This window comes from Aphelocoma coerulescens (assembly GCF_041296385.1).
Source record: "Aphelocoma coerulescens isolate FSJ_1873_10779 chromosome Z unlocalized genomic scaffold, UR_Acoe_1.0 ChrZ, whole genome shotgun sequence".
NCBI classification, from domain to species: Eukaryota; Metazoa; Chordata; class Aves; order Passeriformes; family Corvidae; genus Aphelocoma; species Aphelocoma coerulescens.
In genome coordinates this window covers 11,076,730-11,102,861 of record NW_027184085.1, presented here as the reverse complement: position 1 = coordinate 11,102,861, position 26,132 = coordinate 11,076,730, and the positions used below count along the sequence as shown (strand labels likewise).

At 39.0% G+C, this 26,132-nt stretch overlaps 1 protein-coding gene across 3 annotated transcripts in view; it reads left to right on the top strand.

The window, feature by feature from the left end:
- ZFR (zinc finger RNA binding protein) overlaps positions 1-14,331 on the top strand; it is a 47,663-nt gene extending 33,332 nt beyond the window's left edge. For 2 of the 3 annotated variants that reach the window (XM_069001288.1, XM_069001287.1), the window contains exons 15-20: positions 915-1,056; positions 5,987-6,084; positions 6,905-7,000; positions 10,944-11,055; positions 11,159-11,256; positions 11,960-14,331. In XM_069001288.1, the coding sequence (XP_068857389.1) occupies positions 915-1,056; positions 5,987-6,084; positions 6,905-7,000; positions 10,944-11,055; positions 11,159-11,256; positions 11,960-12,139 (726 nt within the window). In that variant the 3' untranslated portion in view covers positions 12,140-14,331. Of the gene's footprint in view, positions 1-914; positions 1,057-5,986; positions 6,085-6,904; positions 7,001-10,943; positions 11,056-11,158; positions 11,257-11,959 lie in introns of those variants that run through there. The other variant, XM_069001290.1, reaches the window with a different exon arrangement.
- The last annotated feature ends 11,801 nt before the right edge of the window (positions 14,332-26,132 follow it).

Genomic DNA, 26,132 nt, shown 5'->3' with positions numbered 1-26,132 from the left:
AGCAAACATGCAATCTTAGAGCATTCAGTGAAATTAATACAAACCCTTTACAGAATTTCCACAAGAAAGTATAAAACCTCTGGTCTCTGATAAACAAAGCCTGTCACTATAGAGTGTTTGTCCCAGCGTTAGTATTTCAGTGCTATCTACTAAAATGCTTGACAGAATCACTGGCATGGTAGAAGCTTTAGCAGGAACAAATTAATTAGAAAATAATCTCAAATTTGCTCTTGTTTGAAGTAACAGAACAAAAGCAAATTTTAAAAATGGGCATCTTGGTATGTCTTTGTGGAAATGTTCACTTGTCCATGTGTGTGGAAGAAGGTCACAGAGGTGCCTACAGCTTCCTTTTGGGCTATTTAGAATTACTAAATGAAGTTGCAAAAAGCAATTCAAAATAACCACTTTGTTAGTTACTCTTACTTTTTTTCTTTTCTGGTACTTATCTTGCCCTTTGTTCTTAACGTTTTGTGATACCCAAGCAGAGGATGTACCTAGCAATATCCATCTGTAACTGCAAGCTTGAAAAATAACCCCTGCATCTTTGCTTTTTAAAGGCTTCTATGTTCCAGTGAGAAACACCCTGCTGATTAATTGGCACTGAGGCTTTTCTTTATCTCAAACCCCATCAAGATTCTCATTATGTAATTGTATATTAATTTCCTTTCTGGGCAGTTTTTTTCTTCTGACTTCTTGGTTATGTATTTTCATTAATAATTTGGAAACAACATGCAAGTCCACATATATTTATATCTTTATACTGGGTAGTGTGGTTTCTATGACTACACAGGTATCTGTTTCATATAATTGTGTTTCTGTCTTTTTCTTAAAAAATGACTATGTTGGAATCCTTTTTCTTCCTCATACTTTTATTGGCCACATGCTAATAGAAATTTCTGTTTCTCAATATTTAGGTAATCAGTCCAGAGAAATACGATATCAAGTGTGCAGTCCCAGAAGCAGCAATAATTTTAAATTCATGTGTGGAACCCAAAATGCAAGTTACAATCACACTGACATCTCCAGTCATTCGGGAAGAGAACATGAGGGATGGAGGTTGGGAAGTTGTTAAAGACGTTACTTCTTTCTTATCTGTTTTTTTATGTTTATCTATTCTGCTTAAGATGGCACTAAGGTCCTGGAAGGCAACATGCTGGCACATGTATTTGATCGAAACCTTGTTTTTCAACAACCAGTCTCAGTAGAGAACAGTTGGTTAAAAGAAATGTGTAGATGATGCTTTTATTTAATTTTTTAAATTTCTAACTTTATATCCAACCTCAGCTTTCTGGAAAAGGTACAAGCTTGACTTTTTTCCCCCTCTTTTAAAATTATGTGGAAAACAAAGTATTTTATAGCAAGTGGCTATAAACTGGCTTTCTAGAGCAGTCTTGCCTTAAGAGAAAGCTTATATGGATTTAGAAAATCAAATCACATGTTTTTGGGTTTGAACTGGGTCAGTATCACCATCACTTAGACGTTCTGGATAGCGCCACTTAAGATGCACTTTTACAGTACTTTTGACAGTAACAGTGCTTCTAATTTTAAAAGATGATGCGATTTTTTCCAGCTCTCTGAGGTTGTTTTTTGGTCTGGAGTGTTTTTTGAGTATATTTAGGCTCCTGGTATTACAATCAGTCTTCTCTCCAACTGGCAAACCCAACTAGTACATTAAGAAATGGCTTTGTCGTTGAGCTGAAGCAGAAGGTGGAGCTTGGGAATCAATTTACATTTCCGAAGTCTGCAGTTTCTCTGGTGCCAGCAGTGTTGCTTTAGGGTCTGTTCTGTAACACTTTCAAAGCTCCAAAAGCTTTTAAGCCAACAAGCATGATTAATGTCTGCAGTACATTGGTTCTTTTTATTTACGGGTCAGATAAAATTAACTTTGTTTCCTTTTAATCCTGTATTTTCATAGTTGAAAGAGATCATAGCAAACAGGGTTCTGGTGTTTGACAGTGAACCTACAAATAGGAAATCTGAGGCTGTTTTAACACTTCTCATATGCAGGTTGAAAGAAATTGTATGTGTGTATGTATACATGTGCTTGTGTATATACGTATTTATATAAGCCACGGAGGTTTTTTTTATATTTCATCTCATCATTACATGTCCTCTAAAATACTTGAGGTTTTTATATTGCATTAGTAAGTGTCCTGTAGCTGTGACTAGTGCATTTATAAGCAAGCTATGTTAACAAAGTCATCCTACATAATCAGAAAGAAAAATTTCAAGATGCATTCTGTGGTTTGGATGACTTCCAAAGAGTCTTAGAGTGTTTTGTACATGATTTTTAAGCTGTGCATAATATTCCTAGCTATAAAGGGTTTGTATGTGTACTGTCACACCCAACCAGTTTTACTTGGTTTTTGACAATCTGAGTGTAACATGACTTTGGGCTGAATCCAACTTTCCATGTTATTTAACTTTATAAAGAACGCATTTTATTATTAAATTAGACTAACCATTCAACTAAATTAACCCTTAATACCATGTTTATTTCTTGACCTACTGTGCAAAAGTGCAGTATTGATTCCTGCTACAGTACTCCATTTCAACTAAGTGGTTTCTGGCCCAACATTCTATGATGTGGACTAAAAATAAAACAAATTTCAAATTGCTACCATCAGTCCCCTAAGTTATGCCACCAAAAGGAAACAAATCTGTATTTTTGTCTGACCCACACTTGAGTTAAATTATCTTTGTGAGTTTATTCACTGCCGAATGCAGTACTGCCTCTAGGCAAAGTCAATTTAGACTTCTCTTCAAGACACTGAGCAGTATAAAATGGATGTGTAGAAAAGTTTACTTTTGAAACTGGAGCAAATAGAAGACTGAATTGCCAATTATTGCAGGAAAGAAGTTTCTTATTCTGAAGACTGCTGCTTATTTGCTGCAGAGTAACAGTATGTGTTTGTGTTTTCCTTCCTGCAGCTTCTCATGCTCTGTGTCTTACACTGGTTTAAAGTTTTCATTTTCCCTAGCCCGCTTGGGGAGCTAGTTCAGGTGTTAAGGAAGGCTTTACCGGAAGAACCAGTCTGAGTAAAGATGCAACTTGAGTCTTGCACGTGGAGTAGAATCATGTTTGATGTATTATTACATGATAAAAGTCTGAAAAATTAAACAGTGAAATGAAATTGTTAACCGCACAGCTACTGTTCCTTACAGTGTTGTGCGTTTGACAGTTGACCGAATCTAATACATTTGAAGAGCTCTAACCCAGCTGTGGAGTCTTCCTTCATCAAACAAAGTGTACATACCTACAAACACATCTGTGTGTGCGCGTGTGTCTTTTTTATCCTTAGCTAACAGCCCCGGTCCAAAGCCTTCTAGCAGAGGGACTTGATTCCTGTCAGGGGTTGCTGCCAAGACATCGGAAGGATTTTTGACCAAGGTTTTCTAAAGCTCAGTGTCACACCTGCCATGCTTTACAAAGGAGGGGTTTGGATGCATAGTCCTAGCATCTGCTGTTACTTTGTGTTTGTTTTTTTTTTTTTTTTTTTCTTTTCGTCTTTGTCTCTCTCCTAGAATGAAGCAGTGTTCACACTAGTCTTACAATAGTTGACTGGACAAAATGTATTTTACATAATAAAACTTACCTAAATTGACATACCTGTTAACTTTTAATGAAGAGGTAGTGTGGACACAGCACGTCTAACTGAAGATTAACCCCTTATGTTTAGGCTAGCAATAAGTTATACAGGGTAAGAATTCATGCCCGTATTCTGTAAATTAATTCAGTTTTGTCTCAGTTTAGTAGGGTGGTAGGTTAGGCATCTGATTTTAGTTAAATAGTCTTTAAGGGGTTAATCCTGAAATGTGAAACATATGCAAAAATCCACAGAATAAATATTACAGGAGTTCCTTGATATATTTTTTCAGTCAACGTTTTCTCAGTGTAGTACGTGCCTCAGCAACTTCTGACTTTGAGAGTCTTTTTAAGTTCCATGGGTATTCTTATGATAGCTATTAGTAACCCATTTTACATCAATATTTCCAGCACTAAGTAAGATTCTTTTCTGTACATTTTAATTGCAATTCTTCTTAGTAAAATTATTTTACAAATTGAAGGTTTTCAGAGGTAGAAGTAAAGTTTCAAATTGTTCAATGACTTATTGTGCTAAAGGTTTGCACAGTGTCACCTATTTACATATTAGTTTAGAAGAAAGTAAGTAATTGACTGATTAGGCTATTGGCCCCACAGCACCTATTTTCATTTTTTAATTTCTCAACCTTACTTTGCCACTTTTTCCTGTGGTGGGTTTTCTCAGGATGTACTCCTTGTCTCAAATACCTGGGTTGTACTCCTTTCATCACTTAGCTTTAGCTGGCACCCCTCTTGTAGAGGTTTGGAGGGGATTCTTATTGTTGTTTCTTTTTGGGTTTTTTTTAAATTGGTTTTGTTTTAAAAGAAACATCACTTTAAACATTTTCATTTGCTCTGTAATTGCCTTGTTAGTGAAGATTTTCATCTTTCCACTTTAATATATAGCCTGTAAGCTGGAATATCTGTGTGAGAAGTTACCTATGTTCTTCTCAACTTTGCTCTTACGAAGTCTTCACATTTTTATCTCTGTGCAGAGCAATAGGATTATCTTATCAAAATGCTCAAATCTGAATACTAGTAGTAGTACTTCACATTAAATTTAGTTACTGTATTGCAAAGTTATACCACCATGTTAATTCATGGCCTTTTAGCTCTGTATTGTAAAGAATCCTACTAATTATACATTTGTGATTTCAGAGCACAATTCCTGCAACATTCCTAAAAGCTTCTTGTTGCAGGCATGTTTCATGAGTCTCATTATTTTTTATTTTATTTTATTCTCTGGCTTACCTAAATTTAGGTCTTGGAGGAGTAAACTGTACTGTTCCAAACAGCCAGCTCCTGTGAAATGTGTGCCATTGAGTGATGGCTTTTTGGTTCATCTTACCTGGTGTATCGCCAGTTATGCTACCAACATATGTTGTGACTAGTCACAATAGCCATTTTCATAATGAGCAAAAAAAAACTTCTAATGGTGATCACTGATCTGATTGTATCCATACAGTTTTTAAGTAACCTGAGGATACCATTTCACATTGTTTAGTGGTTCCAGTTTCATTGATTAAACCACTTCTGTGGTCTCTTCATTTTTGGTAGCAAACCAGTCATCTTGGTAATTAAGTTTTTTTCTGAACATTTAAATATGCAAGGTCTGCTATGTTTTCTGCATCTTTCAGAAATTTTGCTTTGTTTTTTAGACTATTCCTTGCTTTTCTTTATCTTGTTGACTCTGTGTAAAGTAGTCCCTTTTTAGATCCTTTCTTGCATCCTGAGTGTTGCTGGAACATATATATTATGGGCTGAGGAATTTTATTTATATGGCTAAGAGAGAAGGTACTAGAGAACAAGGAACTCTGTAATATTGAAGAACATGTCACATTCCTTTAGTCAGGTTTTTAAAGCAAAATAATTTCAAGTTTAAGGCATGATAAAAATAACATCATTACTAAACATTTAGTGCTTTTAAGATTTGTTATACTTAGCTTTTCTTTCAAGAATAGGTCCCAAATAACACGTGACAATTAAAATTTAAAAGAAACTAAGTTTGAATGTTTCTACTTGGTTAAAGTGGATTTTTGTGTTCCTTCTGTCTTGTGTTCTTCTGTGCTGGTGCACTGTGTCCAACCATCCTTCCTTCGGTATTTAATTTTAGGGGATATGTGTTTTTCCAGTGTTAGCTGAAATAAAGAAGTACTACGCATTGCATATTCAGCAATGCAGTTGAAAATAACCTCAGAGCTGAAATGCAGTATGCTCTTGATCTTCATACTGGGTCAATGCCCCAATCCTAATTGAGCGACTTTTGCTGAACATTTACATTTCTCGTTCAAGGGTTTAAACTTTAAATGGCATGTGTGACATTGAAGCTATTTAAGGAAGTGTCTTTCTCACCTGGTCAAACACCCATTCCTCACTGCATTTTGCCAATTCAATCCATTTTAGATGTAACCTCGGGTATGGTGAAAGACCCACCGGACGTCTTGGACAGGCAAAAATGCCTTGACGCTCTGGCTGCTCTACGCCACGCTAAGTGGTTCCAGGTTCGGAACATCATTTTACTTTCTTCTTGTAGCCTTATGAGAGATTAGTTCAGTTGCAATATAAATGTTTAACTGTGTGAAAACACTCAGCGTTGTTCATGCTAATAATATTTAATATTTCTCTGGTCCCTAAATTTAACTGTAGAAGGTTGAGTATGGAGGAGCTGCTTTATGCAGTTATTGCTCATTTGACGTCATTTTTTTTTCTGGTCATTGAGAAGGCGATGTTGAAAGCTTGACTCGCTTGGGGTGATCATATGTTGTATATTTGTTATATATTCCATAAGGCTGCAGAGTAACTTCGCTTTAAATAATGGAATATGTGTTTAAAGCTTTGTGTTTAGATTTAAGACTTTTTTTCCTATTTCTTTAGGTGCATTAAGTGTAGGGAATGAAAGGTGAGAAGCAACTGTTTGGTTTAGTGACTTTGCATTCTGGCAAAGGCACAATAAAGAAACCAAACAGATTCCCTTGACCTTTCAGTCTCTATACCTATTTCTTAGATCTTTACTTTATCCTTTTTATTTCTAATATAGAAAGATACTGTATTTATTGTTACAAATGAACATAGGTCAAAGTGTATAGGGGATCAAGAAATGTTATTCTTGTATAACCTGTGCACTTTGACTTCTACCACCTTAAATTACTAACCCTGTATAAAATACTGCTGTAAATGGCAGCTCACGGAATAAAGTTGTAGAATGATTTGTTTCAATCTTGTATCTGAGCTTCCATTGAACAGTGGTGTTTTAGTCTTTCAACATTTCCTGTTTGCTGTAGGTGCAGGGGTTAATTAATTTGATTTTGTATTGCTCTCAAGGCTAGAGCTAATGGTCTGCAGTCCTGTGTGATTATCATACGTATTCTTCGTGACCTCTGTCAGCGGGTTCCTACTTGGTCTGATTTTCCAAGCTGGGTAAGTAATGTGTTTTTTTAATGAGTCTTCTTAATAAATATGTTACTACAAGGAAATTATAGGGAATTGTTAATACAATTTTTAAATTCAGACTGTTTCAACAAATAATGCAGGGTTTTGTTAGGGAATTTTTGAGGTTTTTTTGCTAACAAATACTCCAGATTCCCTCTTAAAAATACAGATTTCTGAGGTTTTGTCATTTGAAGCTGGAAGTTTTGTTGTTTTTTTTTTTTTTCCAAAAGGAATTTTCTTGTTCCTTTTTATTCTTTGTGAATATATTCCTCTTCTAGGTTTTAGCATTTTTTTTCCTTTATACGAAAAACCTACTTTTTTCTAACTACCTACTTCGAATTGCTTGCAGTTTGCTGAGGCTTATTTAAAATAATGTTGGCTGTGCCCAGATAGTTCTGTGATAACAGAAAGAACTTGAAAGAAAAAACCACAGTAATTCTCATGATCGTTAATATATCCCTTTCTCAAGGTGAAATACCACAGTACTTAAGTACAGCCTGTGGTTGTGTCATCATCATATTTTAGTCAGTGTCACTTAAATCTCTGGGTTTTATCAGGTCACCTCTCTTAATTCTTGCAGTTAAGTTTTGGAGCATTGCTTTTGTATTGACTATCTTACATTATCTCTCCAGGAGTGCAACATGTGCTCCAAGTACTAAGAGATGTACAATCTGTAGATTGGACAAAATTAGTCTGGAACAAATACCTGAAACATGTTTTGTGTGGAAGTAAATCAGCTCTGATTGTTGTATTTTGCAGACCAAATCAAGTTGCACTGTGCTGCTTCCTTCTCAGTTTTGGCAGGAAGAGCGCTAATATTCTCAAAGTTTGAGCAGTTGACTTCATTTCAGTGAGAAGTGTTTTAAAACTCCACTAAGTTTGCAGACAGCTTTATTAAATTACTTCTAATAATATTTATTGCTTCTGGAAAGGAAGAGTGGAGCAGTAATGTCTGCTTTTTTAAATATTTAAAGGGAAAAAAATTAGTGCCAGTTTCAGTATTGCATTTCATGAAAAGTACACTAAACAAATACAGCTTAAAAGATGCTAAAAAGTAAGTGCCCTCTTAATATCACTATGATACTGAGTTGCCAGAGAACGAACCCTGGCATACTTTCAGAAAAGTATCCTTACAACTATTGCAACACAGAGCAGACACATGGGGGAAGAACAAGAAATGTAGTTTATTAATTCCCATATCATCTGTTCCAAGGCACATCCAGAAGGGAAGAGAGGTATGAAGCAGTGTGTCAGACCTTGCTGTATCTCATCCCTCTCCAAAAGTGATTCCTGATTTGCTCGTGGTACCTGATGACATGGATCTCAGTGACATGGATCAGCAATGAACTGTAGTCAGCTGTTCTTTTGGCTTGTAGGAAAAGTCTTACTGATAAAAACAATGACAAAATGAAAGTGATGATTTCTGCCAGTTCAGATGGAATTTCATAGATTGGAGTAATACAGTTTTCTGGATACCGACCTTCTCCTACCATCTGTACTAGAAACCTTTTACAAACAGATGACAGAGCCTTTTTAAAAAAAACATAAGTAGTTGTAAAAATAAAAGATATTAGGAAGTCTGAATGTTCACAGTAGTAGCACTTCATGTGCCTGAAAGTAAAAACTAAATTAGAAGAACTTTGTCAGGTTCCTACGCATTGTTCAAATCTGAAATCCAGCCTTTTGTGCACATAAACACCAGCACATCATAATACACATTTTCCTAGGATTGAGTTAGAGACATCAGTGTATTGTATGAGGATCCAAAAGAAATAGATTCTAAAAAATTTAAATCCAAGATCTGCTTTTTTTTCTTTACTGATGTACTTTGCTTTCTACTTGAAAACAACTAAATTACTGTTGCCAAATCCTGACTGATACAGTAGGGCATGGAAATAACGTACTCAGTAATTGAAATCTGTTAGTTAAATGGAGCTAAAATAGAAAGGAATGGGCGCCCTCAGTGAAGGATTGTGATCAGTGCTGCCTGTTGTTACTTGCATGCATCAGAATAACTATTTACACCTGGAAAGGAAAAACAAAAGGTAGCATTTGAACAACTGTAAATGTGGTGAGGAGGACAAGGCCCAAACAACAAGTGCCTCAAAAAACTTATCAAAAACCAAGAGACACACATTGCTTGAGAATTAAAATTGCCAAAGAGGTAGTAGTGAAATATCCACAGGCTGGGAAAGAAAACTAGGGGAAGCTAGTCTTTACTTTCACAAATATTTCTATAGGTTCTTCTGGAAAAAAATAAAATAATAAAAGTAAACAATGGAAAAATTCACAGAAAAAATCACCAGTATTTAAAATAGAATGAATTTTTAAACCATTTTAACTAACATCAAGTAATGCATACATTTCAGTAAACATGTTTATCCTAGAGGTTTTTTTACACTTGTTTAACATCTGAGTTAGTGTTGGTCAGTAACCAGGAGAAAAATTGCTGTGAGCTTCAGTTTTGCTAAACTGAAAGACTAGTGAGGATATTAAGCATTTTAAGAACATTAAATTTTTGATGTTTTAAGTTTCTGTACTCTTGCAGAAAAAAAAAAATATTTTTCTGAAGCATCCTGTTTCATTAGGTATACTGTACTATACTGTCTCATTAGGTATACAGTACTATACTGTGTACTATATTCTTGTGGCTGACAGAATCAAGGGTCCCACAATGTTTCATACTCCCAAAATATGGCTCAACAAGTTGTCTACCTGCATATGTAGGCTACTACTGTATAAATTTCTACAAAATTATTGTACAGCTTGTGATGGGAAGAAGCCCATCACAGAATCACTGAATTGTTCAGGTTGGAAAAGACCTTGAAGATATCAAGTCCAGTTGTTAACCCAGCACCACTAAACCATGTCCTTAATTGCCATATTCACATGTTTTGTGAACACTTCCAGGAATAGTAGCTCCGTCAGCTCCCTGGGCAGCCTGTTCCAATGCTTTACAACCCTTTCAGTCAAAATCTCTTTTCCTAATATCCAATCTAAACCTTGCCTAGTGCAACTTGAGGCCATTTTCTCTTGTCCTATTACCAGTTACACGGAAGAAGAGACCAACCCCCACCTCGCTATGCCCTCCTTTCAGGTGGTTATACAGAACAATAAGGTCACCCCTGAGCCTCCTTTTCTCAAGGATAAACACCACTAGCTCCTTCAGGAGTTCCTAACAGAACTTGTGTTCCAGATCCTTCCCCAGCTCTGTTCCCCTTCTCTGGACATGCTCCAGCACCTCAGTGTCTTTCTTGTAGTGAGGGGCCCAAAATTGAACCCAGGATTTGGGGTGTGGCCTCACCAGTGCCCAGCACAGGGGGACAGTCCTGGTCCTGCATGCCACACTGTTGCTGACACAGGCCAGGATGCCTTTGGTCTTCTTGGCCACCTGGGCACACTCCATCTTGGCCACTGCTGACCAGCACCCCCAGGTGCTTTCCCCCTGGGCAGCTTTCCAGCCACTCTGTCCCAGCCTGGAGCTGCAGGAGGTTGTTGTGACCCAAGGGCAGGACCTGGCACTTATCCTGGTTGAACCTCACACAACTGGCCTCAGCCCATGGATCCAGCCTGTGCAGATCCCTCTGCAGAGCCTTCCTGCCCTCCGGCAGATCAGCACCCCCACCCAGCTTCCATCTGCAAACTGACTGAGGGTGTTCTCAATCCTCTCATCCAGATCATCAATAAAGATACTAAACAGGACTGGGCCCAACACTGAGCCCAGTGACCAGCTGCATGTATCAGTACTCAGTGTTAATCTTGCACCACTTTTATTCATCTTTATAAAATAACTGGAGGTTCTTTCCATTTTAGCTGAAAGTATTCTATGATGTGTAATGTTCTACAAAATGCTCTACTGAGGAACAGCAGCAGCTTTTTTCTGTCTTAATCCATCTTCTAATTTGGCTGAATCCTCCTGTTGTTGGTCTAGGCTATGGAGTTGCTTGTGGAAAAAGCAATTAGCAGCGCAACTGGGCCACAGAGTCCTGGAGATGCACTGAGAAGAGTTTTTGAGTGTATATCTTCAGGAATCATCCTTAAAGGCAAGTTGCATTTGACCCCTGTATGTATACTTACGCTTAGCTAATCTGTAATCTTGCTTGAAATAAGGTAAAGGTGTGCTGCTAATTAGCCTGATTATTGTAGGTGGTCCTGGCCTTCTGGACCCCTGTGAAAAAGATCCTTTTGATACGCTTGCTGTAATGACAGATCAGCAACGAGAGGATATTACTTCAAGTGCACAGGTAAGGGAACGTAGGTGCGAAGTAATTAAATTTGTGGATGGTTTGTTCTTTTTTTTTTTAATGGAGCTTTATATTGGACGTGAATTTTTTTTTCTTAGAATGTAGTCAGATCTCACCAGTCTTAATCTAGGCATTGAACATGTCATAGGAGAGGATGTATAACAGTGTACATTTTTGCAATAAAATAAATGTATTATCCTGAAAAATGTATAGCATTCTCATCTATATCTATATATCTAGATCTAGCTATATGTAAACAGGCTCACTCTACAGCAGTATGGTAGTAGATTGGAAATTACTTTGATATCTAATATTTTATAAATACATCTCTGCAAGTTTCATATGACAATATTGACCATTCACACTTGCAGTTTAAGAGGTTACTGCCTCTACCGCTTCATTTGATCCTTTTGCTAATGATTCCTAATGCCTAACATGATGCGTGACAAGCCTTTGCTGCTTCAGTGCAAGCCCAGGAGCTCAAACACACGTACATTATTTTTAAGCTAAGATGCTGCACTTTGAAAGGCAGCAAACGTAACAGACACGTTTTATTGTGTTGACTTTGTTGGGGGAAAGAAAGACGGGATAGTTAGAGCTAAGGGTAATATGATACATCACTGATGCTCTTCCTTAATTGAGGAATTCCTCAAAATGGACATTGGTATGTAACACAAGTAACTTTTTTTTACTTTTTTTCTAGTTTGCGCTGAGACTCCTTGCATTCCGTCAGATACACAAAGTTCTAGGAATGGATCCATTACCACAGATGAATCAACGCTTCAACATCCATAATAATCGTAAAAGGAGAAGGGACAGTGATGGGGTTGATGGGTTTGAAGCAGAGGGAAAGAAGGACAAAAAAGATTATGATAACTTTTAAAAATGTTTGTTATCATTGCTAAGATTGATGGTAATGAAAAGTCCATTTGTTGCCTTGCTTTTACTTCATTCATAATGATGTCTGTTTAAAACATCCAAAACCAGCTTGTGAATTAGATTTGGAAGAGAAAAACCTAGCTCTTCTGTGAGATTCCGAATATTTTAATTGGATGTACTGTACCAGACAAATTATGGATGGAAAGACTGCAAATGGAAAACCGTTGTCATAGGAAAAAAATAGTTTTCCCTCACTGCATTTTCTTTAAACGTGTTGCTGACTTTAGTATATTTTCTTTTTTTTGTCTTTTTTATTAACAAGTGCATTGTCTTCCTATCTTGACTGTATTTAATGCAGCATTTGTGCTTCTGTTGCTATGTGTATTTTGACTCTTTATTTAGAAGTATTTTTGTTTGCCTTTGACACTAGTTGTATGAGTTACTTTGTGTTAGGTAGTAAAACTGTTCCCCTCCCAATTAATATTTTACAGAATTTTTTTTTTCTTTTTTTGTAAAGTGAGACTGCAGGATCATGTTTTTTTCTAAATGTGAAGGGGTTACAACACATAATTGTCCTGCCATTTGAGTGCTCAGAATTAAATGTTTTTGCCAATCTTGTGGCATTTGTCTCCTTAGTGTGATATAACGGTGTAATTAAGACAAATTTGTGTTAATCTAATCGAGTTTGCTGTTAGTTGTGCATTAGCAGTATAAAAGCTAATATATACAGTATGGTCTTGCAACAGTTTTAAAGCCGCTGCATAATTGATCAAAGATTTGCATGATGGTTTTTTGGTTTTTTTTATAGAAGGGCTTTTAAAACTATTATCTTAGGTTAAATGCGTAGGTCTTTGTATGATTGACTTCGTGACATAGCAAGGCCAAAAAATAACTTTCTGAATTTCTTTTCTCAACAAGCAAAGGTGGGCATTTTCCATTTAGACAAAGTTAGTCATTCTTTTCAGTCAACTTTGTCGACATGGTATTAATGCCTCTCAGCCCTTAAAATAAATGTTTGTCATATCAGTGCCTGTGAGGTTATTCCTTATATCTGTTCCTGTATAAACTTTCTGTGATTTTTTCAATAATTCAAATTTTAAAAGTGAAGTATTACTGAAAAAGTGAAGGTTATCAAAGAAAAAAACCCAGAAAATTATTTGCTGTGGCCATAGTGTATGCTTATGTCTCTTTCAAAAATCTAAATATAGCAGTGGTGTAAGTAAAGTTACATCATACTGTTGATGTATGCTCTGGTACACAGGTGTGATTTGTTGTCACAGCACTACAGTGGAATACACAAATAAAAGTTAAAATTTATTAAATGACTAAAGTTCATTACACACTGGAAACTGAAGTTTCACTTACTCTGTTAAATGTGTATTATGCTTTTTTGCAGACCCATAAAACACAGATTAACATAGACTAACATTCCGGTAGCTACTTTATATCGATGGCTGTAGGAGAGTATCACATGTGACAAAAATAATTTGTTATTTCTGATACCATTTATTAAGAAAAACCCAACTTCTGTTCCATTTCAAGGTCGAATTTATCTTTGACCTTTTTAATAAGTAACTATTGGAGCAGGGGGGATGTTTCTGTTCCCAGCATCTACTGCTAACCAGCGTGGGCCTATGGAATAAAAAATACAATATTTTAGAAAAACAGAATCTAAAGACTTAAAAGAAAAACATTTAATAATAGTGTTCTGTGAGCATCAGAGTGCAATTTTCAAAGGAGTGATTATTAGGGGTTAGCATATAAAAGTAAAGCTTTCTCACTGTATGAAAGCTTTCTAAATAATTAGAAATATGAAAAGCAGAAATGCTTTGAAGTTACTTTAAAAAATTACACTCATTTCATTGTCCAGCCTTCATGCATAGCTCCAAGCATATGCTTGTTCTAGGGGATATCTTGTTGCCATCGTGTCTAGTTAGCCATTACTATTTATTTTGAAAGCTACAGGTGCTATTCATGTAGCTAGTTCAACTCCATACCAAAGTTTCTTTCCTCATAAGGCAAACTTGTCTATTCAGGAATGTGACCCTAAAATATAGGATTAAAAAGGTCAAAGATGTATTTTAGACTTTCTGTATTTTTGTTCTACTGGCTCTTAGCTCCTAACCAGTTTCTGGATCTTTTGAAATATTGTATACTTAAAGTGATTCCACATTAAATATGAAGCTGTGACCATGATTTTTGTGCTGTGTGGTGAAGGGTGAATTTGCAGTTTGTTTCTGGTGTTCCTGCCCATTTTAATGGATAACTTCTGACTCGACTCCTGTTAACAAATCTAAGAAGAATGTAAAAACAAGGTTTTCAAAAGTACAGAGCTAGCTTTGACTTTAAATACTACACTGTGCACTTAGGAAGGCAAAATAAGCATTTTAATAACCTGTGTTTTGGTAATGCTGGCAGTTTACTAATAAGCACTGTTTGCATTTTTTATTCAGCAGTGCTGTGTGTTAAATCCCTCAATCACAAACACTGCAGTCCTCATACACAAAAGAGAAATGTACACAGGAAGGATATTCCCCTCCGTGCTCACCTTAGAGGAACAGTTTGTGAAAATGAGAGCTGTTTCAATGTTTGAAGCTTTTTTGAACTTTGACTTGACTTCCTAGTTCATGAGTGTGTCCTGTCTGTGAGCAGTGTGATTTCACATGGATTCTTGCATAAAGGCACTGCTAAAAATTAAAGTCTGTTAGACACAGTCCATCGACTTTTTGACCTTCTATGAAATTCTAGATGAAGAGTTAAATTTCCAGAGCTATTGAATATGATGGGTTCATTTGCAGCTTCTACTTTTAGACCTTTTAGTACTTAAAATTGTTCTGCCTGGAAAATTTTCAACAGTTGGAATCAACTTTAAATATTCCTGCAACAATTTGTATGCATATTTAAGATTCTTGTTGCTGGTTGAATATCTGCTGGTCATTAGTCCGTTAAGTAGTCACCCAGTGCCAAATGCATTTCTTTATTAAGCAATTAAGACTTGTTTAGACTACCCAAACAGATTTGACTAGCATAGCCTTAATAATGGGGGGAAGGAGACACAGTCAGCAATGTTTTTTTCCACTTATATTTTAGTTTTACAAAGTACAGTGATGGATTCAACAAAAACATCTGTTTTCTTTCCATTTTTTGGGGTTTTTTTTAATGACAGCTGTAAGCCAAAGAGCCTTCTAGCCAGAAAGGCTAGCAAATTAAATTTCTTTTGAGAGATTCTTTTATAGATCTTCTCAGATTATCTTTTTCTCCTTCAGTGTTGTGTTTCTCAGACTTTCAAAAATGAAACAGCTGGTCTTTTAGGGCAAGAAAAAAAATCCAAGGAGTGTTGTTCATAGACTTACTGCAGCAGTTTTGATTTATATCCAAATAACAATCAGGCTTCATTCTGTAAATATCTGTTAATCTGTATTCTTACATTTTGCTCCACTTTTTCATTTGCCTTACAAAAGTCTGAGAGAAACTTGCTGTTGTTTATTGAACTTTCTGATTGTTTGCAGTTTGCATTTTAAGAAACACTGCCCTAATAATATTCAGCAAGTGTTCAGGTGCTATCAGGATAGAAGTCACTGTTTTTCAGGGACTGGCAGCTCTTGCTGGGGATGTTGACCCTGCACAGTGCACACTTTCCCACATGTCATGGTCTCTACATACCTGTGTTGGTAAGGGTTATCATTTAGAGACATCTTCAATATTTGTGTTTTCTTAAACTGTTCTGCAAAGCCATTGCCACCAGTATTTATTGGAGGGTAGTTTAAACCCTATCAGTTTGTAGAGGCTCAGCCACTAGCTTAAATACTTCTACATCCATTCTGCATCATCCCTTTTAGAGGTTGATACCCTAAATCAAAATAAACATAGAATGGCATCAAGAAACCTTTGTGGATTTTCTAAGTTTCCTGTACTTAAAAGTCTAAGACTGCAGAATTGAGTAGCTGACCAAGAGAAAATAAATGGCTTTTTCTACAGTAAAAAGGTTACTTTAACATGAAAAGTGAGACAAAAAGGCTCTTGTTTCTACACAGCAATCACAAACCTTGCTTCTTATATAACCTCTTTCCTTTTCTGCATGCTGCATCGTGGTTGTACTAATAGTATGCATATTTGATCAGACCATGTAAGACAGCCTTATCACAGCCTTCACTTCTGGCACACATTTCAGTTTGCCAGTAATTTTCTGGTTAAACAAGTTAATGAACAAATGGGAGTGATGAAGGTGCCTGAATTCATGAGTTCACTGTCATGTTTTACATGTTCCTGGGGTGTGTGCTCCTCCAAAAGGGGATGGGTCTCCAGAGGTGCAGGCCCACAGCTGCCAGTCCCACGTGGCTATCTCAGCATGGCTTAGAATGTCAATGCTTAGGTAACTACTTCATATTTTCATAAGAGAAAAGCGTGGTACATTTAAGAACTGGAGCCAGAGTGATCCAGGATGTTGCCAGTATAGTCATGTGAAACTGCTGCTTCAGAAAGGTGGGGTAATAATTGTGGTATCAGCAACAGAGTGTGCTTGTCACAGGAAGTGTCTGTGATAATTAAATGCCATTCCAGTTTCTACCAGTAACTTCAATAATTTATTTGTGTTTTGTAAGTGGAAAGGGAATAAAATACAATAGAACAGACTCTTCCAGTTGGAAGGGACCTACAGTCATTGTCCAGTCACCTGCCTGACCACATCAGGGCTGGCCAGGTTCAAGCACATTGTTCAGGGCAGTGTCCAAATGCCTTTGAACACCGACAGACTGGGGCATGACCGCTTCTCTAGGAAGTCTGTTCCAGTGCTTGAGCACCCTCTCTGTATAGAAATGCCTCCTAAGGGCCAGTTGAAAGCTCTGCTGGTGCAGCTCTGAACCATTCCCTCATGTCCTGTCCCTGGATACCAGGGAGGAGAGCTCAGCAGCTCCCAGTGCCCTTGCCGTGCTCAGGAAGCTGCAGAGAGCAGTGGGGTCACCCCTCAGCCTCCCTTTCTCCAAACCAGACCAGCCCAAAGTCCTCAGCTGCTCCTCACAAGAAGTTCCTTCCAGCTCTCCCACCAGCTTCGTTTCCTCCTCGGGACACATTCAAGGACCTTCCCATCCTTCTCCACCTGCAGGGCCCAGCAGAGCCCACGTTGAGGCCACCCCAAGGCTGAGCCCAGCAGGACCATCCCCCTCTGGGCCGTTGTGCTGTGCTTGGTGCTCTGGGATGGGATTTGCCCTTGGGGCTGCCCAGGCACTGCTGACCCACACTGAGCCCAGCACCAGTCAGCTCCACATCTCCCTCTGCAGCTGTCCAGCCATTCCTCTCTCACTTCATACCTGTGCCTGGCATTACCCCATTCCAGGTGCAGAATCCAGCATTTGAACTTGTTAAATTTCACTAAAAAGAAAAAACAACAACAAAAAAACCAAACCAAACCAAAAACACAAGAAAAATTGTAACAGAAAGAACAGAATTAATTAAATGCATCCAACTCAAGAAATAAGATGGGGAAGGCCATTAGAGAGCTAGCTACAAATAAAAGGCAAATTTAAAAGGAAAAAATGTTATATCAAATAGTCAACAACAATCAGCTCTGAAAATAGCGTAGGAAATCAGAGAAAGGCTCAATTTCAGCAGAGAGAAGACCAGTGCATGCTTGGCCACTCACGCAGCAACTGCAGTGCTCCACAAAAACATGGAAGAAAAAAGTTCCAGGTGATTGAGGAGGTTGACACCAAAATGGTTCAAGCCAGTTGATCTGAGGTGTTAAAAAATGTTACATGCTATGTACTCCAAGTGTGCTGTGGGAAAAGGTGAAGGCAAAGCTGAAGAGAAGGGACTGGAATACTGACCTTTCATGCATCTCTCCTGCTTCACAGACAGAGCTACATCTGGAGCCCATGCCTTGCTCCCTTACACGTGAATGGAGAGTGTTAACGCGTGTGTGAGGACACTTCTCCAAACACTTGGAAACCTAAATGAATGTACCGCAGCCAAAAAGGGAAGTGTGGTTTTTTATGCAGCAAATCCACAGGGCTGTGTTTGAAGTGTCCCTGTGTGCTTCCAGCAGCAGAGAGCGCTGTGTCCTCAGCAGCAGCTCCCATTGGAAAGGCAGAGTTCGTTCTCACCTTTGTGTGACAAGCACGAAGGGAAAACTGTGATGTTTCAGCTATTACAGCGTTCCTCTCTATTGCCAAAGAATGCGTTTAAAAATAATTTTAAAATAATTTTTTAACGATGCACTAAAATAGTCATGGTAGCAAAACCCCAAATAAAATCTGCTTGTGAATTAGAAGACAACACTAGTCAGAAACACAGCCAGCACCATCTCGTGAATAAATTAGAAGTAAATACTTTAGGGGTGTAAAGAAATTATACAAGTCAGAGTAGGCATAGCAGAAGGAAGAAGAGAGATTCAATTTTGAGTCACTGAGGGCTGCAAAGAAGAAATTCTGCAAGGTAAGGATTCCCACTGAGGAAGGCAGATACATGATAAGATAAAATGTGTGTCAAAAGACTGTATCTGACAAACCATTGAGAACAGGAGGAGTATTTCAGATTAAAATCTTGTGTGAGGAGGTAGTGTGTTGTTTTGCTTCCTTGTATCCATTTCTTAAGAAATTTCTTGCAGCTTCTGCCAAGGGTGATTTCAGGGCAAAAGATTCAGGATGAGCATTCCTTATATGACAATGGTAAATCATAAATCAGGATTCTGGATGCTTTAACTAACATTCCCAGCATGTTCTCCTGCATATCCAAAGGCATAAGATGTGCCAATTTACAAGCTATGGGACCAGTTCAAAGCTCCTGTTACAGGAGTAGCCAGAGCTGAAGTGTTTCCCAAGAAGCAGTGAGGCAGTCAGAGAACACAGATCTGAAACCCAAGGATTTGGGACAAAGTCCACACAATAAAATTCTGTCAGTCCTCTGCTGGTTTATATATTCTCACTGAGGAAAATTCCCTCTATAAATTTCACCCACACATCAGAAAAAAAGGAGATTTAAAATAACTTATTTCTTTGGAAAAACCTGGAGTTCCGGAAGTGCAGATGACTTCTGGAATCCTCAAAAAAAATGTTTCCAAATACCCATCTGACATTCAGGCGTGCCAGATTCCCATACAGACATCAGCATAAATATTTTAATTCTAGCATGAATGCATTTTCATTCTAGAAAGTTTGGTCAAGAAACTTTCCAAGGGCCTGAAGATAAAAACCACAGCAATTCCAGAGAAAAATATTCTAGTAAATCAAAAACATTTGCTAACAGGGACAAATACATGGATTTATGAGATTTCTTTTACAAGATTTGCTGCTTCCATAAAGTTTTCTGCTTCAAAGACTCATTTGTCTTAGCCAAATAAAAGTGCGCCCTGCTTAGACAAAGGCCTTTTTGAAGTCAGGGACAGTAAAGGGAAGCTAAAGCCAGCCTCTAGACTCATGTTTTTGTTTTACCATGAGTTTCTGCTAAAGAGCATGTAGCTTTCCTGAAGGGTTTGTGCCTGTTCCTCAGATTATCTGGGCTGGATTTTTTAGTTGCAGCAGTTGTATGGGAGGTGGGGACGACAGCACGAGCTGGATGGCTTCTCTCATTACCTGACATCCATGACTACTGACACACACACATGCATTTTGCATTAGGAAGTTAAAGCCAAGAGTATGTAAAGGGCCTGGTGGACAAAGTAAAACAAACACACTTTATACTGCAGTCTTGCACTAGATACAACTTTCACTGCAAAAGGAAAGAACAGAACAGCCAGGACAGAGCCAGCAAAAACTTTCAAGTGGGTATATATCCTTCCCAAAGAGGAGAGGTTACTGTGTAGGCCTCATGAGTATTTCTCCCCACGGAGATGCTGGAACTGACCTGTCCTGTACCCTGTAACTTGGACACTGGATGGTTCTCACTAGCTTTGCTTTGCTTCTCCTCATGCCCAGCAGGAAGAGTCCTGGACAGGAGCAACTATTTAACTAGATGGACCAGATTCCTAGCTAGTGACACAGAGAGCTGGACATCTTTCCCAAGGACTTTTCATCCACATTGCATTTGGAGAAGTGACTTGGGAAGAAAGAATCAGGGCTGGCCAAGGACACCTTGGCAGATTTTTTTCACCACGCAGCTTAGGTACTAGCATCAAATTGGGAGCTGAATGGTGCTTTTTTCTTTTGTAGGGTTCATTCCAAGACAGAAGGGTCATCTCACATCCTTTGATATCAGGAGGGCCACATTTAGATTTATCAATCTATGAGCTCATAATCCTTAGGACCTCCCTTTGGACTTAGAGGAAACAAGGGTGAGAGGAGAGCACTGACTTAACTTTGCCTCACATCCAGCCATGGTGTAGGCTTTCTCCTGATACAGATGGGGTTTGGCGCACCCTTTGTATACTGCTAAGGATAAGAAATACCCAATCTGAAGTAATTTCTGTTCACAGCCTTTTGGAGAATAAAATAAAGAAGTTCACCACACGACAAAGAAGTCTGTGTCCACCCACGAACGAGTAATTGTGTTTGCTTCAAAAGAGCTAAAAAAAGGTGAGGAACTTCCCTAGCCTTTGTATTCTTGTTTGTGACACCCATGCTTTCCTGGGTGACTAGAGTTATTAGTTACTCACTTCCTCTTCTCCCACTTGTAGCTATTAAGAGAAGGTGATTTTGCTATTTGAGGTGCTTTGTTCCCTAAGTTTTCACAACTCTCACAGCAGTATTTTGTTTTCCATCCTCAAGTTTAAGACATGTAATTCCCAGCTGCGTCTCCATGACTACAGTAAACACTCTGGGGTCCAGGGTGTGTTCTCAGTTAATGCCTCTGTCCCACTCTTCATGGCACAGTTGTTAATTTGGTCTTGCACTCTCCTGTGTGCATGTTTTGGCACTATGCACCCCAAATGGCAGATGAACCTTCCTGGCTAGGCAAGTTAGGAAGGTTAGCTCCAGAAGGCCTGAGTGGAACAAAAACATTCAGCAACTAAGGGATGAACACAAAATGGCACGGGTGTGCATTGCTGAAGGATTCCCTGAAGGAACTGCTGTTTGCCATCTGAGTCATGATGTGGGACCATGTGGGACATCCCAGATGGCTTTACTTAAGAAAAAATATGCATCTCTTCAACCACCTTCAGGGAGGAACTGGGCACATACTGTCTCAGGACTAAGACACGGGATGGAACAGGAATCAGAGCCACAGATTTCAGCTGAGGAAAGCTAGAGTAGATCTGCTTTCCCTTTACCCGGAGAGATCCACCCAAAATCTCCCCATAGATTAGGTTCTCACAACAAGGAACAGAAAACTGCTTAAAAAATTGAAGTACACAACACAGTCAGTAGAGAAAGGCCACTGCTACAAAAATGAAACATAAACAGTTCATATAAGACAGCATTACACAATCTCTGACCACATACTTCAAAAATAAGTTCACCTCAAAGGTGACAGACTGCAATCTGAACCAAGTTTGGAAACTAATTCCTGAAGGACACTGAAAGTACTGGCAAATGAAAATGTCAGTGTGAATCCAGTATTAGAAGTAGTATCTTAGAGCAGAGTCCTTTTATGGGTTATTTTGTTGTTGTTGTTGTCATTTTTTGGGTTTTTTTCCTTTTTATTAGTATTGTCTTAATTTGCAGAAAGCTAACATTCATGACTTTTCACAGAAAATTATCTTAGCCTGTATAAAGCAGAGATAGCTGCTGGCTGTCTATAGACTGATTTGCTAACCTTTTCCCAGAGGACATCACAGTATATTCCTCCTTTCTGATTTTTTTCCCCTGGTAGTTCCCAGTAATCTGACTTCCAGCTTCATCTTAAGTCTTCTATATTTCTTGCATACTGGTTTCAGACACTTTAATGTGTTCTCTTATTGTTTAAAATACTAAGCCATAAACTGGGTTACTTAATTGAACAGTAGAAACAGGGAGTATCAGACCCAGCATGCCTGGCAGATCTCTGTATACTCAGGGTAAATCCAACACTTTTGGGACAGCTCCTCCATTCTGAGTTTACACATAAGCATATGTGATGCTCTGTGAAATGTCAGGGTAACTGTACAGCCACAACGGAAATACCCAGGTTTGCACACCTATGTGCAGTTCTGATAATGCCCAGACAAGTGTGAAAAAAAGGAAACCCAAATTCTACACCCAGGTAGCTTTTCTAAATAGACAGATCATGGACCCTTGACAAATGGTAAATTTTTGAAATCCTCTTTCCAGCTGCTACTTCAAAATCTTTGCCTGTGTCACCACTGAAGGTGCATTTACTAGGAGTAGTGTCCAGACCTGGATCCAGCCATGATGAGAGACCAAAGGGGAGCACAGCTGCAGATTCCTGCCTCTTATTTACCACTCTGGAATGGGAGTTATGCACACCTGTGACTTTGCAGGTCTACAGCATGGCAAAGACTCTCCCTATTTTCTCCAAAGAGAGGAAATGGGGAGTAGAAATTAGATGTAGTCATGCAAGTCATGCATGAGTCAACACTCATGAATGGCTTTAAAAATTCATTCTATCCGTCCAACCCATACCAAAGCACCCACGACACACAGTGACCTGCACCCCCTGCATATCCAAGCACCCTTTGCACTCCCCAAGGCATCAAGATTTACTAAGGCCTAGGCTCAGAAAAGCTGAAATGTGACACAAAGAGCTGTGTTCCATGATCTTCACCAAGTGTGCTCCAGCTACTGCCTAGGATAATGCCTTATCCAGGCAACTTGCTTCCCATAGCCAAGGAAATGCTGACAAGGAGGACTGCCACAAAGGAAAATATGAGATACAACTTGTAGTAGAAGGTCCCTGAAAGAAAACTGATAGAGAAGCTGCAAACAGCTCCTTTTGTGTCTCCCTTCCATGAGCTGAGAATTCAGTCCAAAGAATTATTCCAATTAATAGCATGTACATTTTTTAAACAAAGTAATCTCTGTTTATGGGAAGAACAGAGCTGGACTGTGAGATTCCCTCCTGCAGACAGCTTTAAAGGTAAATACTGTGATTATACTTTCAGAAACAGAAAAGTATCAGGAAGAAATGGTGACAGTCGAATGCTATATATGCTTCACCCATTACAGACAAACTAGAACTCGGCTTTTAAAAAGTTTTACTTTTCTACATTTGCACGATTTTCATTGATATACATGTAAAATTGAACAAAATTGAATTACGTTACTTGATACGCTCTTTTTTTCTTTAATGGATTGAAAGTCATTGGCAGCACAGACCAACACTTCCCATTTAGAAGAAACATGGGAAGACAGATCCTATTAATACACCATTCCAGGAACTTCAATTTTGTGCAGAAATTTTCTTTTAGAAGTTTTTATTAGTGAAGAGAACAATCCCAAATGATTGAACAGCACTGAACTGTCTTATTTCTTCACCAGGATGGGGCAATTTGGAACACTACAAAGTGACAATGCTGAAGAGAGGGGGCACATTAAAATGACAAAAAAGTAAGTATGTAAATGCAAAAGTGAGAGGCAGTAGCTGAATATGGGGGGAGTGTGAAGACAAGGTGGGGAAGGAAGGCACTTGGAAAGGCCAACTTCAGCCTGGCCAAGCTGATTTCCCGAGGTGCTCTAAGCACTGGGCAGCCTCTTGAGACTGTTTCTGAAAAAGGAATTTATTTGCTGCCCCCATTGCCTTCAGAAGGAGCCTGTTTCCCTCCACTGTCTGCAGGGGGAAACCGTGGAGATAAGGTGACTGGGCTGAAGTCAACTTTTGCGAGTACTCCCCACAGACAATCCAGGTTTTAGAAGAGAAAGTGAGAATTCATTGTTCTTCCTGGGGAAAGGGAAGAACATGGAAGCCCTCAGTGCTTGGTAATCTGCTGGGCACAGAGTCAGGGTTGCAGCTGGCCCTTTCAGATGCTAATGTTCTTCTCTGAAGTAAGTTAACTTGCTTGTGATAGCTTTATTTCATCCATTCCAAAAAAGATGAACACGCTGACTAAGGGGGAATCCAAATCCAGCCCTCAAATTCTAGCAAAAAGGCTTCAAATCCCTTCTGCAATGGGTTCAGCCCCACACATTTTGCAGCCTGGAGAGCAAACCCCAGGAAGAAGCACTCCCTGTTCATCACCATGTGGATATTTTGCTGATGGAGAATAGCAGCTACATTCAGATTTTTTTTTTTTTTTTTTTTTTTTTTTTTTTTTTTTTTTTTGACAAGACGAGGAATGAATTCCCATGTGCTATGTGGGAATGAAGGCTCCTTTTGCACTTCCCATCGGAGTTAAGACTCTGGCCTGGTGTCAAAACATCCCTTCCTCTTTGAAAAATGCTATGTCAGTAAGCAGCTGATTTTTCCTTAGTGTGCTGTAAACCTCATGGCATGCTGAGGTATTCACGTTATTCCCACTCTAAATTCAGGTACTTTAAAAGATTTTTTTTATAGTGCTATTCTCTTTTTTTGAGTACTTTAATACACTAGAGAGCACAGAGGTGGTGTCCCACACTTCCCCTCACCCTGGATTTCCACCAGTTTAATCCCATGGGGTGTACTTTTGACCTATGCAGCTGAGGTCAGCTGCAATGTAAGGAATGATGTGGAAGCAGCTGTGGAGTGAAACATGAGAGCTCTTCAGCGTGGGATCCCATACCAGAATAGCTTTTGTTGTAAAAATAATGAAGGCTAATCTCTGAGTTGATTTGTTTTTTTTTTTCCCAGAGAGAAGGTGATTAAATCCAAAAGACTTCTCATTCCATGAGTTTGAAAACAGGGAAATAGTTTTATTTTGGAATTGAAACAGTTGCTCCATCTTACTTTTATAAATGTGTTCTTATAACTCCATGTAACCCTTTTTCTTCCTCCTATAGTTTTCCTAGGTCTGGGTTTGGGACAAGGTGAATAAAGAGAAGTATTAAAACAAAAAGTCGGGGTGGGGGGGAATGATATGAAGAGTGCTTATCATTAATATTTGAATGAGCTGTTGATATTCACGTCCTATGGTCTACTGAAGTTTGTAAAGTATATTTTATTTTTGTAAAAATATTTCCATAAAATCTACTCTGTGCACAAATTGTCGCCTGGGTTACCATTCACCATTCGAATTGCTGGGTAGTCTTGCTGCATTGCCACAGGCAGTTTACAATATTTGCATTGTTCTGTATTCATATAAAAATGAGGCTTTTAAAAGTAACCTACATACCAGTTAAACCTGGTGTTTATTTACAGCTCTGATTATACAGTGTCCAAAGATGACATTCCAGGGAGGCTGTGGCTGTAACACATTAAAAAGACATTGGGCAGAGGACTTCTCAGTGTGTATCAGCAGTCAGGTTTTAGAGGGTTTAGAGGATTATTTCATGGAAAGCACTTTTTTTTGTCATTTTTCTTGCACCTCTCCTGCCGTAAGTAAAACTCTGCATCTCAATGCCTTGTTTAGATTTTCTTTAATGCTGAGTTGTCTTCTAAGGGTGCACATATACAACACAGGCATTTTGCAGCTGAGTAAGAAACAGTGCAATAGTTGAGCTAAACAAAGTTTAGATGCGGTATTAGGAAGACATTCTTTCCTGTGAGGGTGGTGAGGCACTGGCACAGGTTGCCCAGAGAAGCTGTGGCTGCCCCATCCCTGGCAGCGCTCAAGGCCGGGTTGCACGGAGCTTTGAGCAACCTGGTCTGGTGGGAGGTGTGCCTGCCCACGGCAGGGGGGTGCAACGAGATAACTTCAAGGTCCTTTACAGCCCAAACCCTTCTGTGATTTTTTTTTTTTAACTCCATGAAAGTGACGACTGGATCAAGGAACAGGCCAGGAGCTGGCGGCTCATGCAGCCCAGCAAAAACGTACGTGGTTACCCCGAAATTAAACAGGCGAGCGCGGGAGCCCGGCTGGCTCGGGCCGCACACGCAGGCCGAGAGCAGAGCGAGGGAGGCACGCCCGGCAGCCCGGGCCGCCCCCGCGCCCATCAGCGCCCCGGGCCGCTGACTGACACGGGCCGTGCCCCGTGAGGGCGGGCGCAGCGGGAGGCGGTGCCGCAGAAATGGCCGGCGCCGAGCGGGGCCGGAGCTGGGGCCGGGTTTGGGGCCGGGGG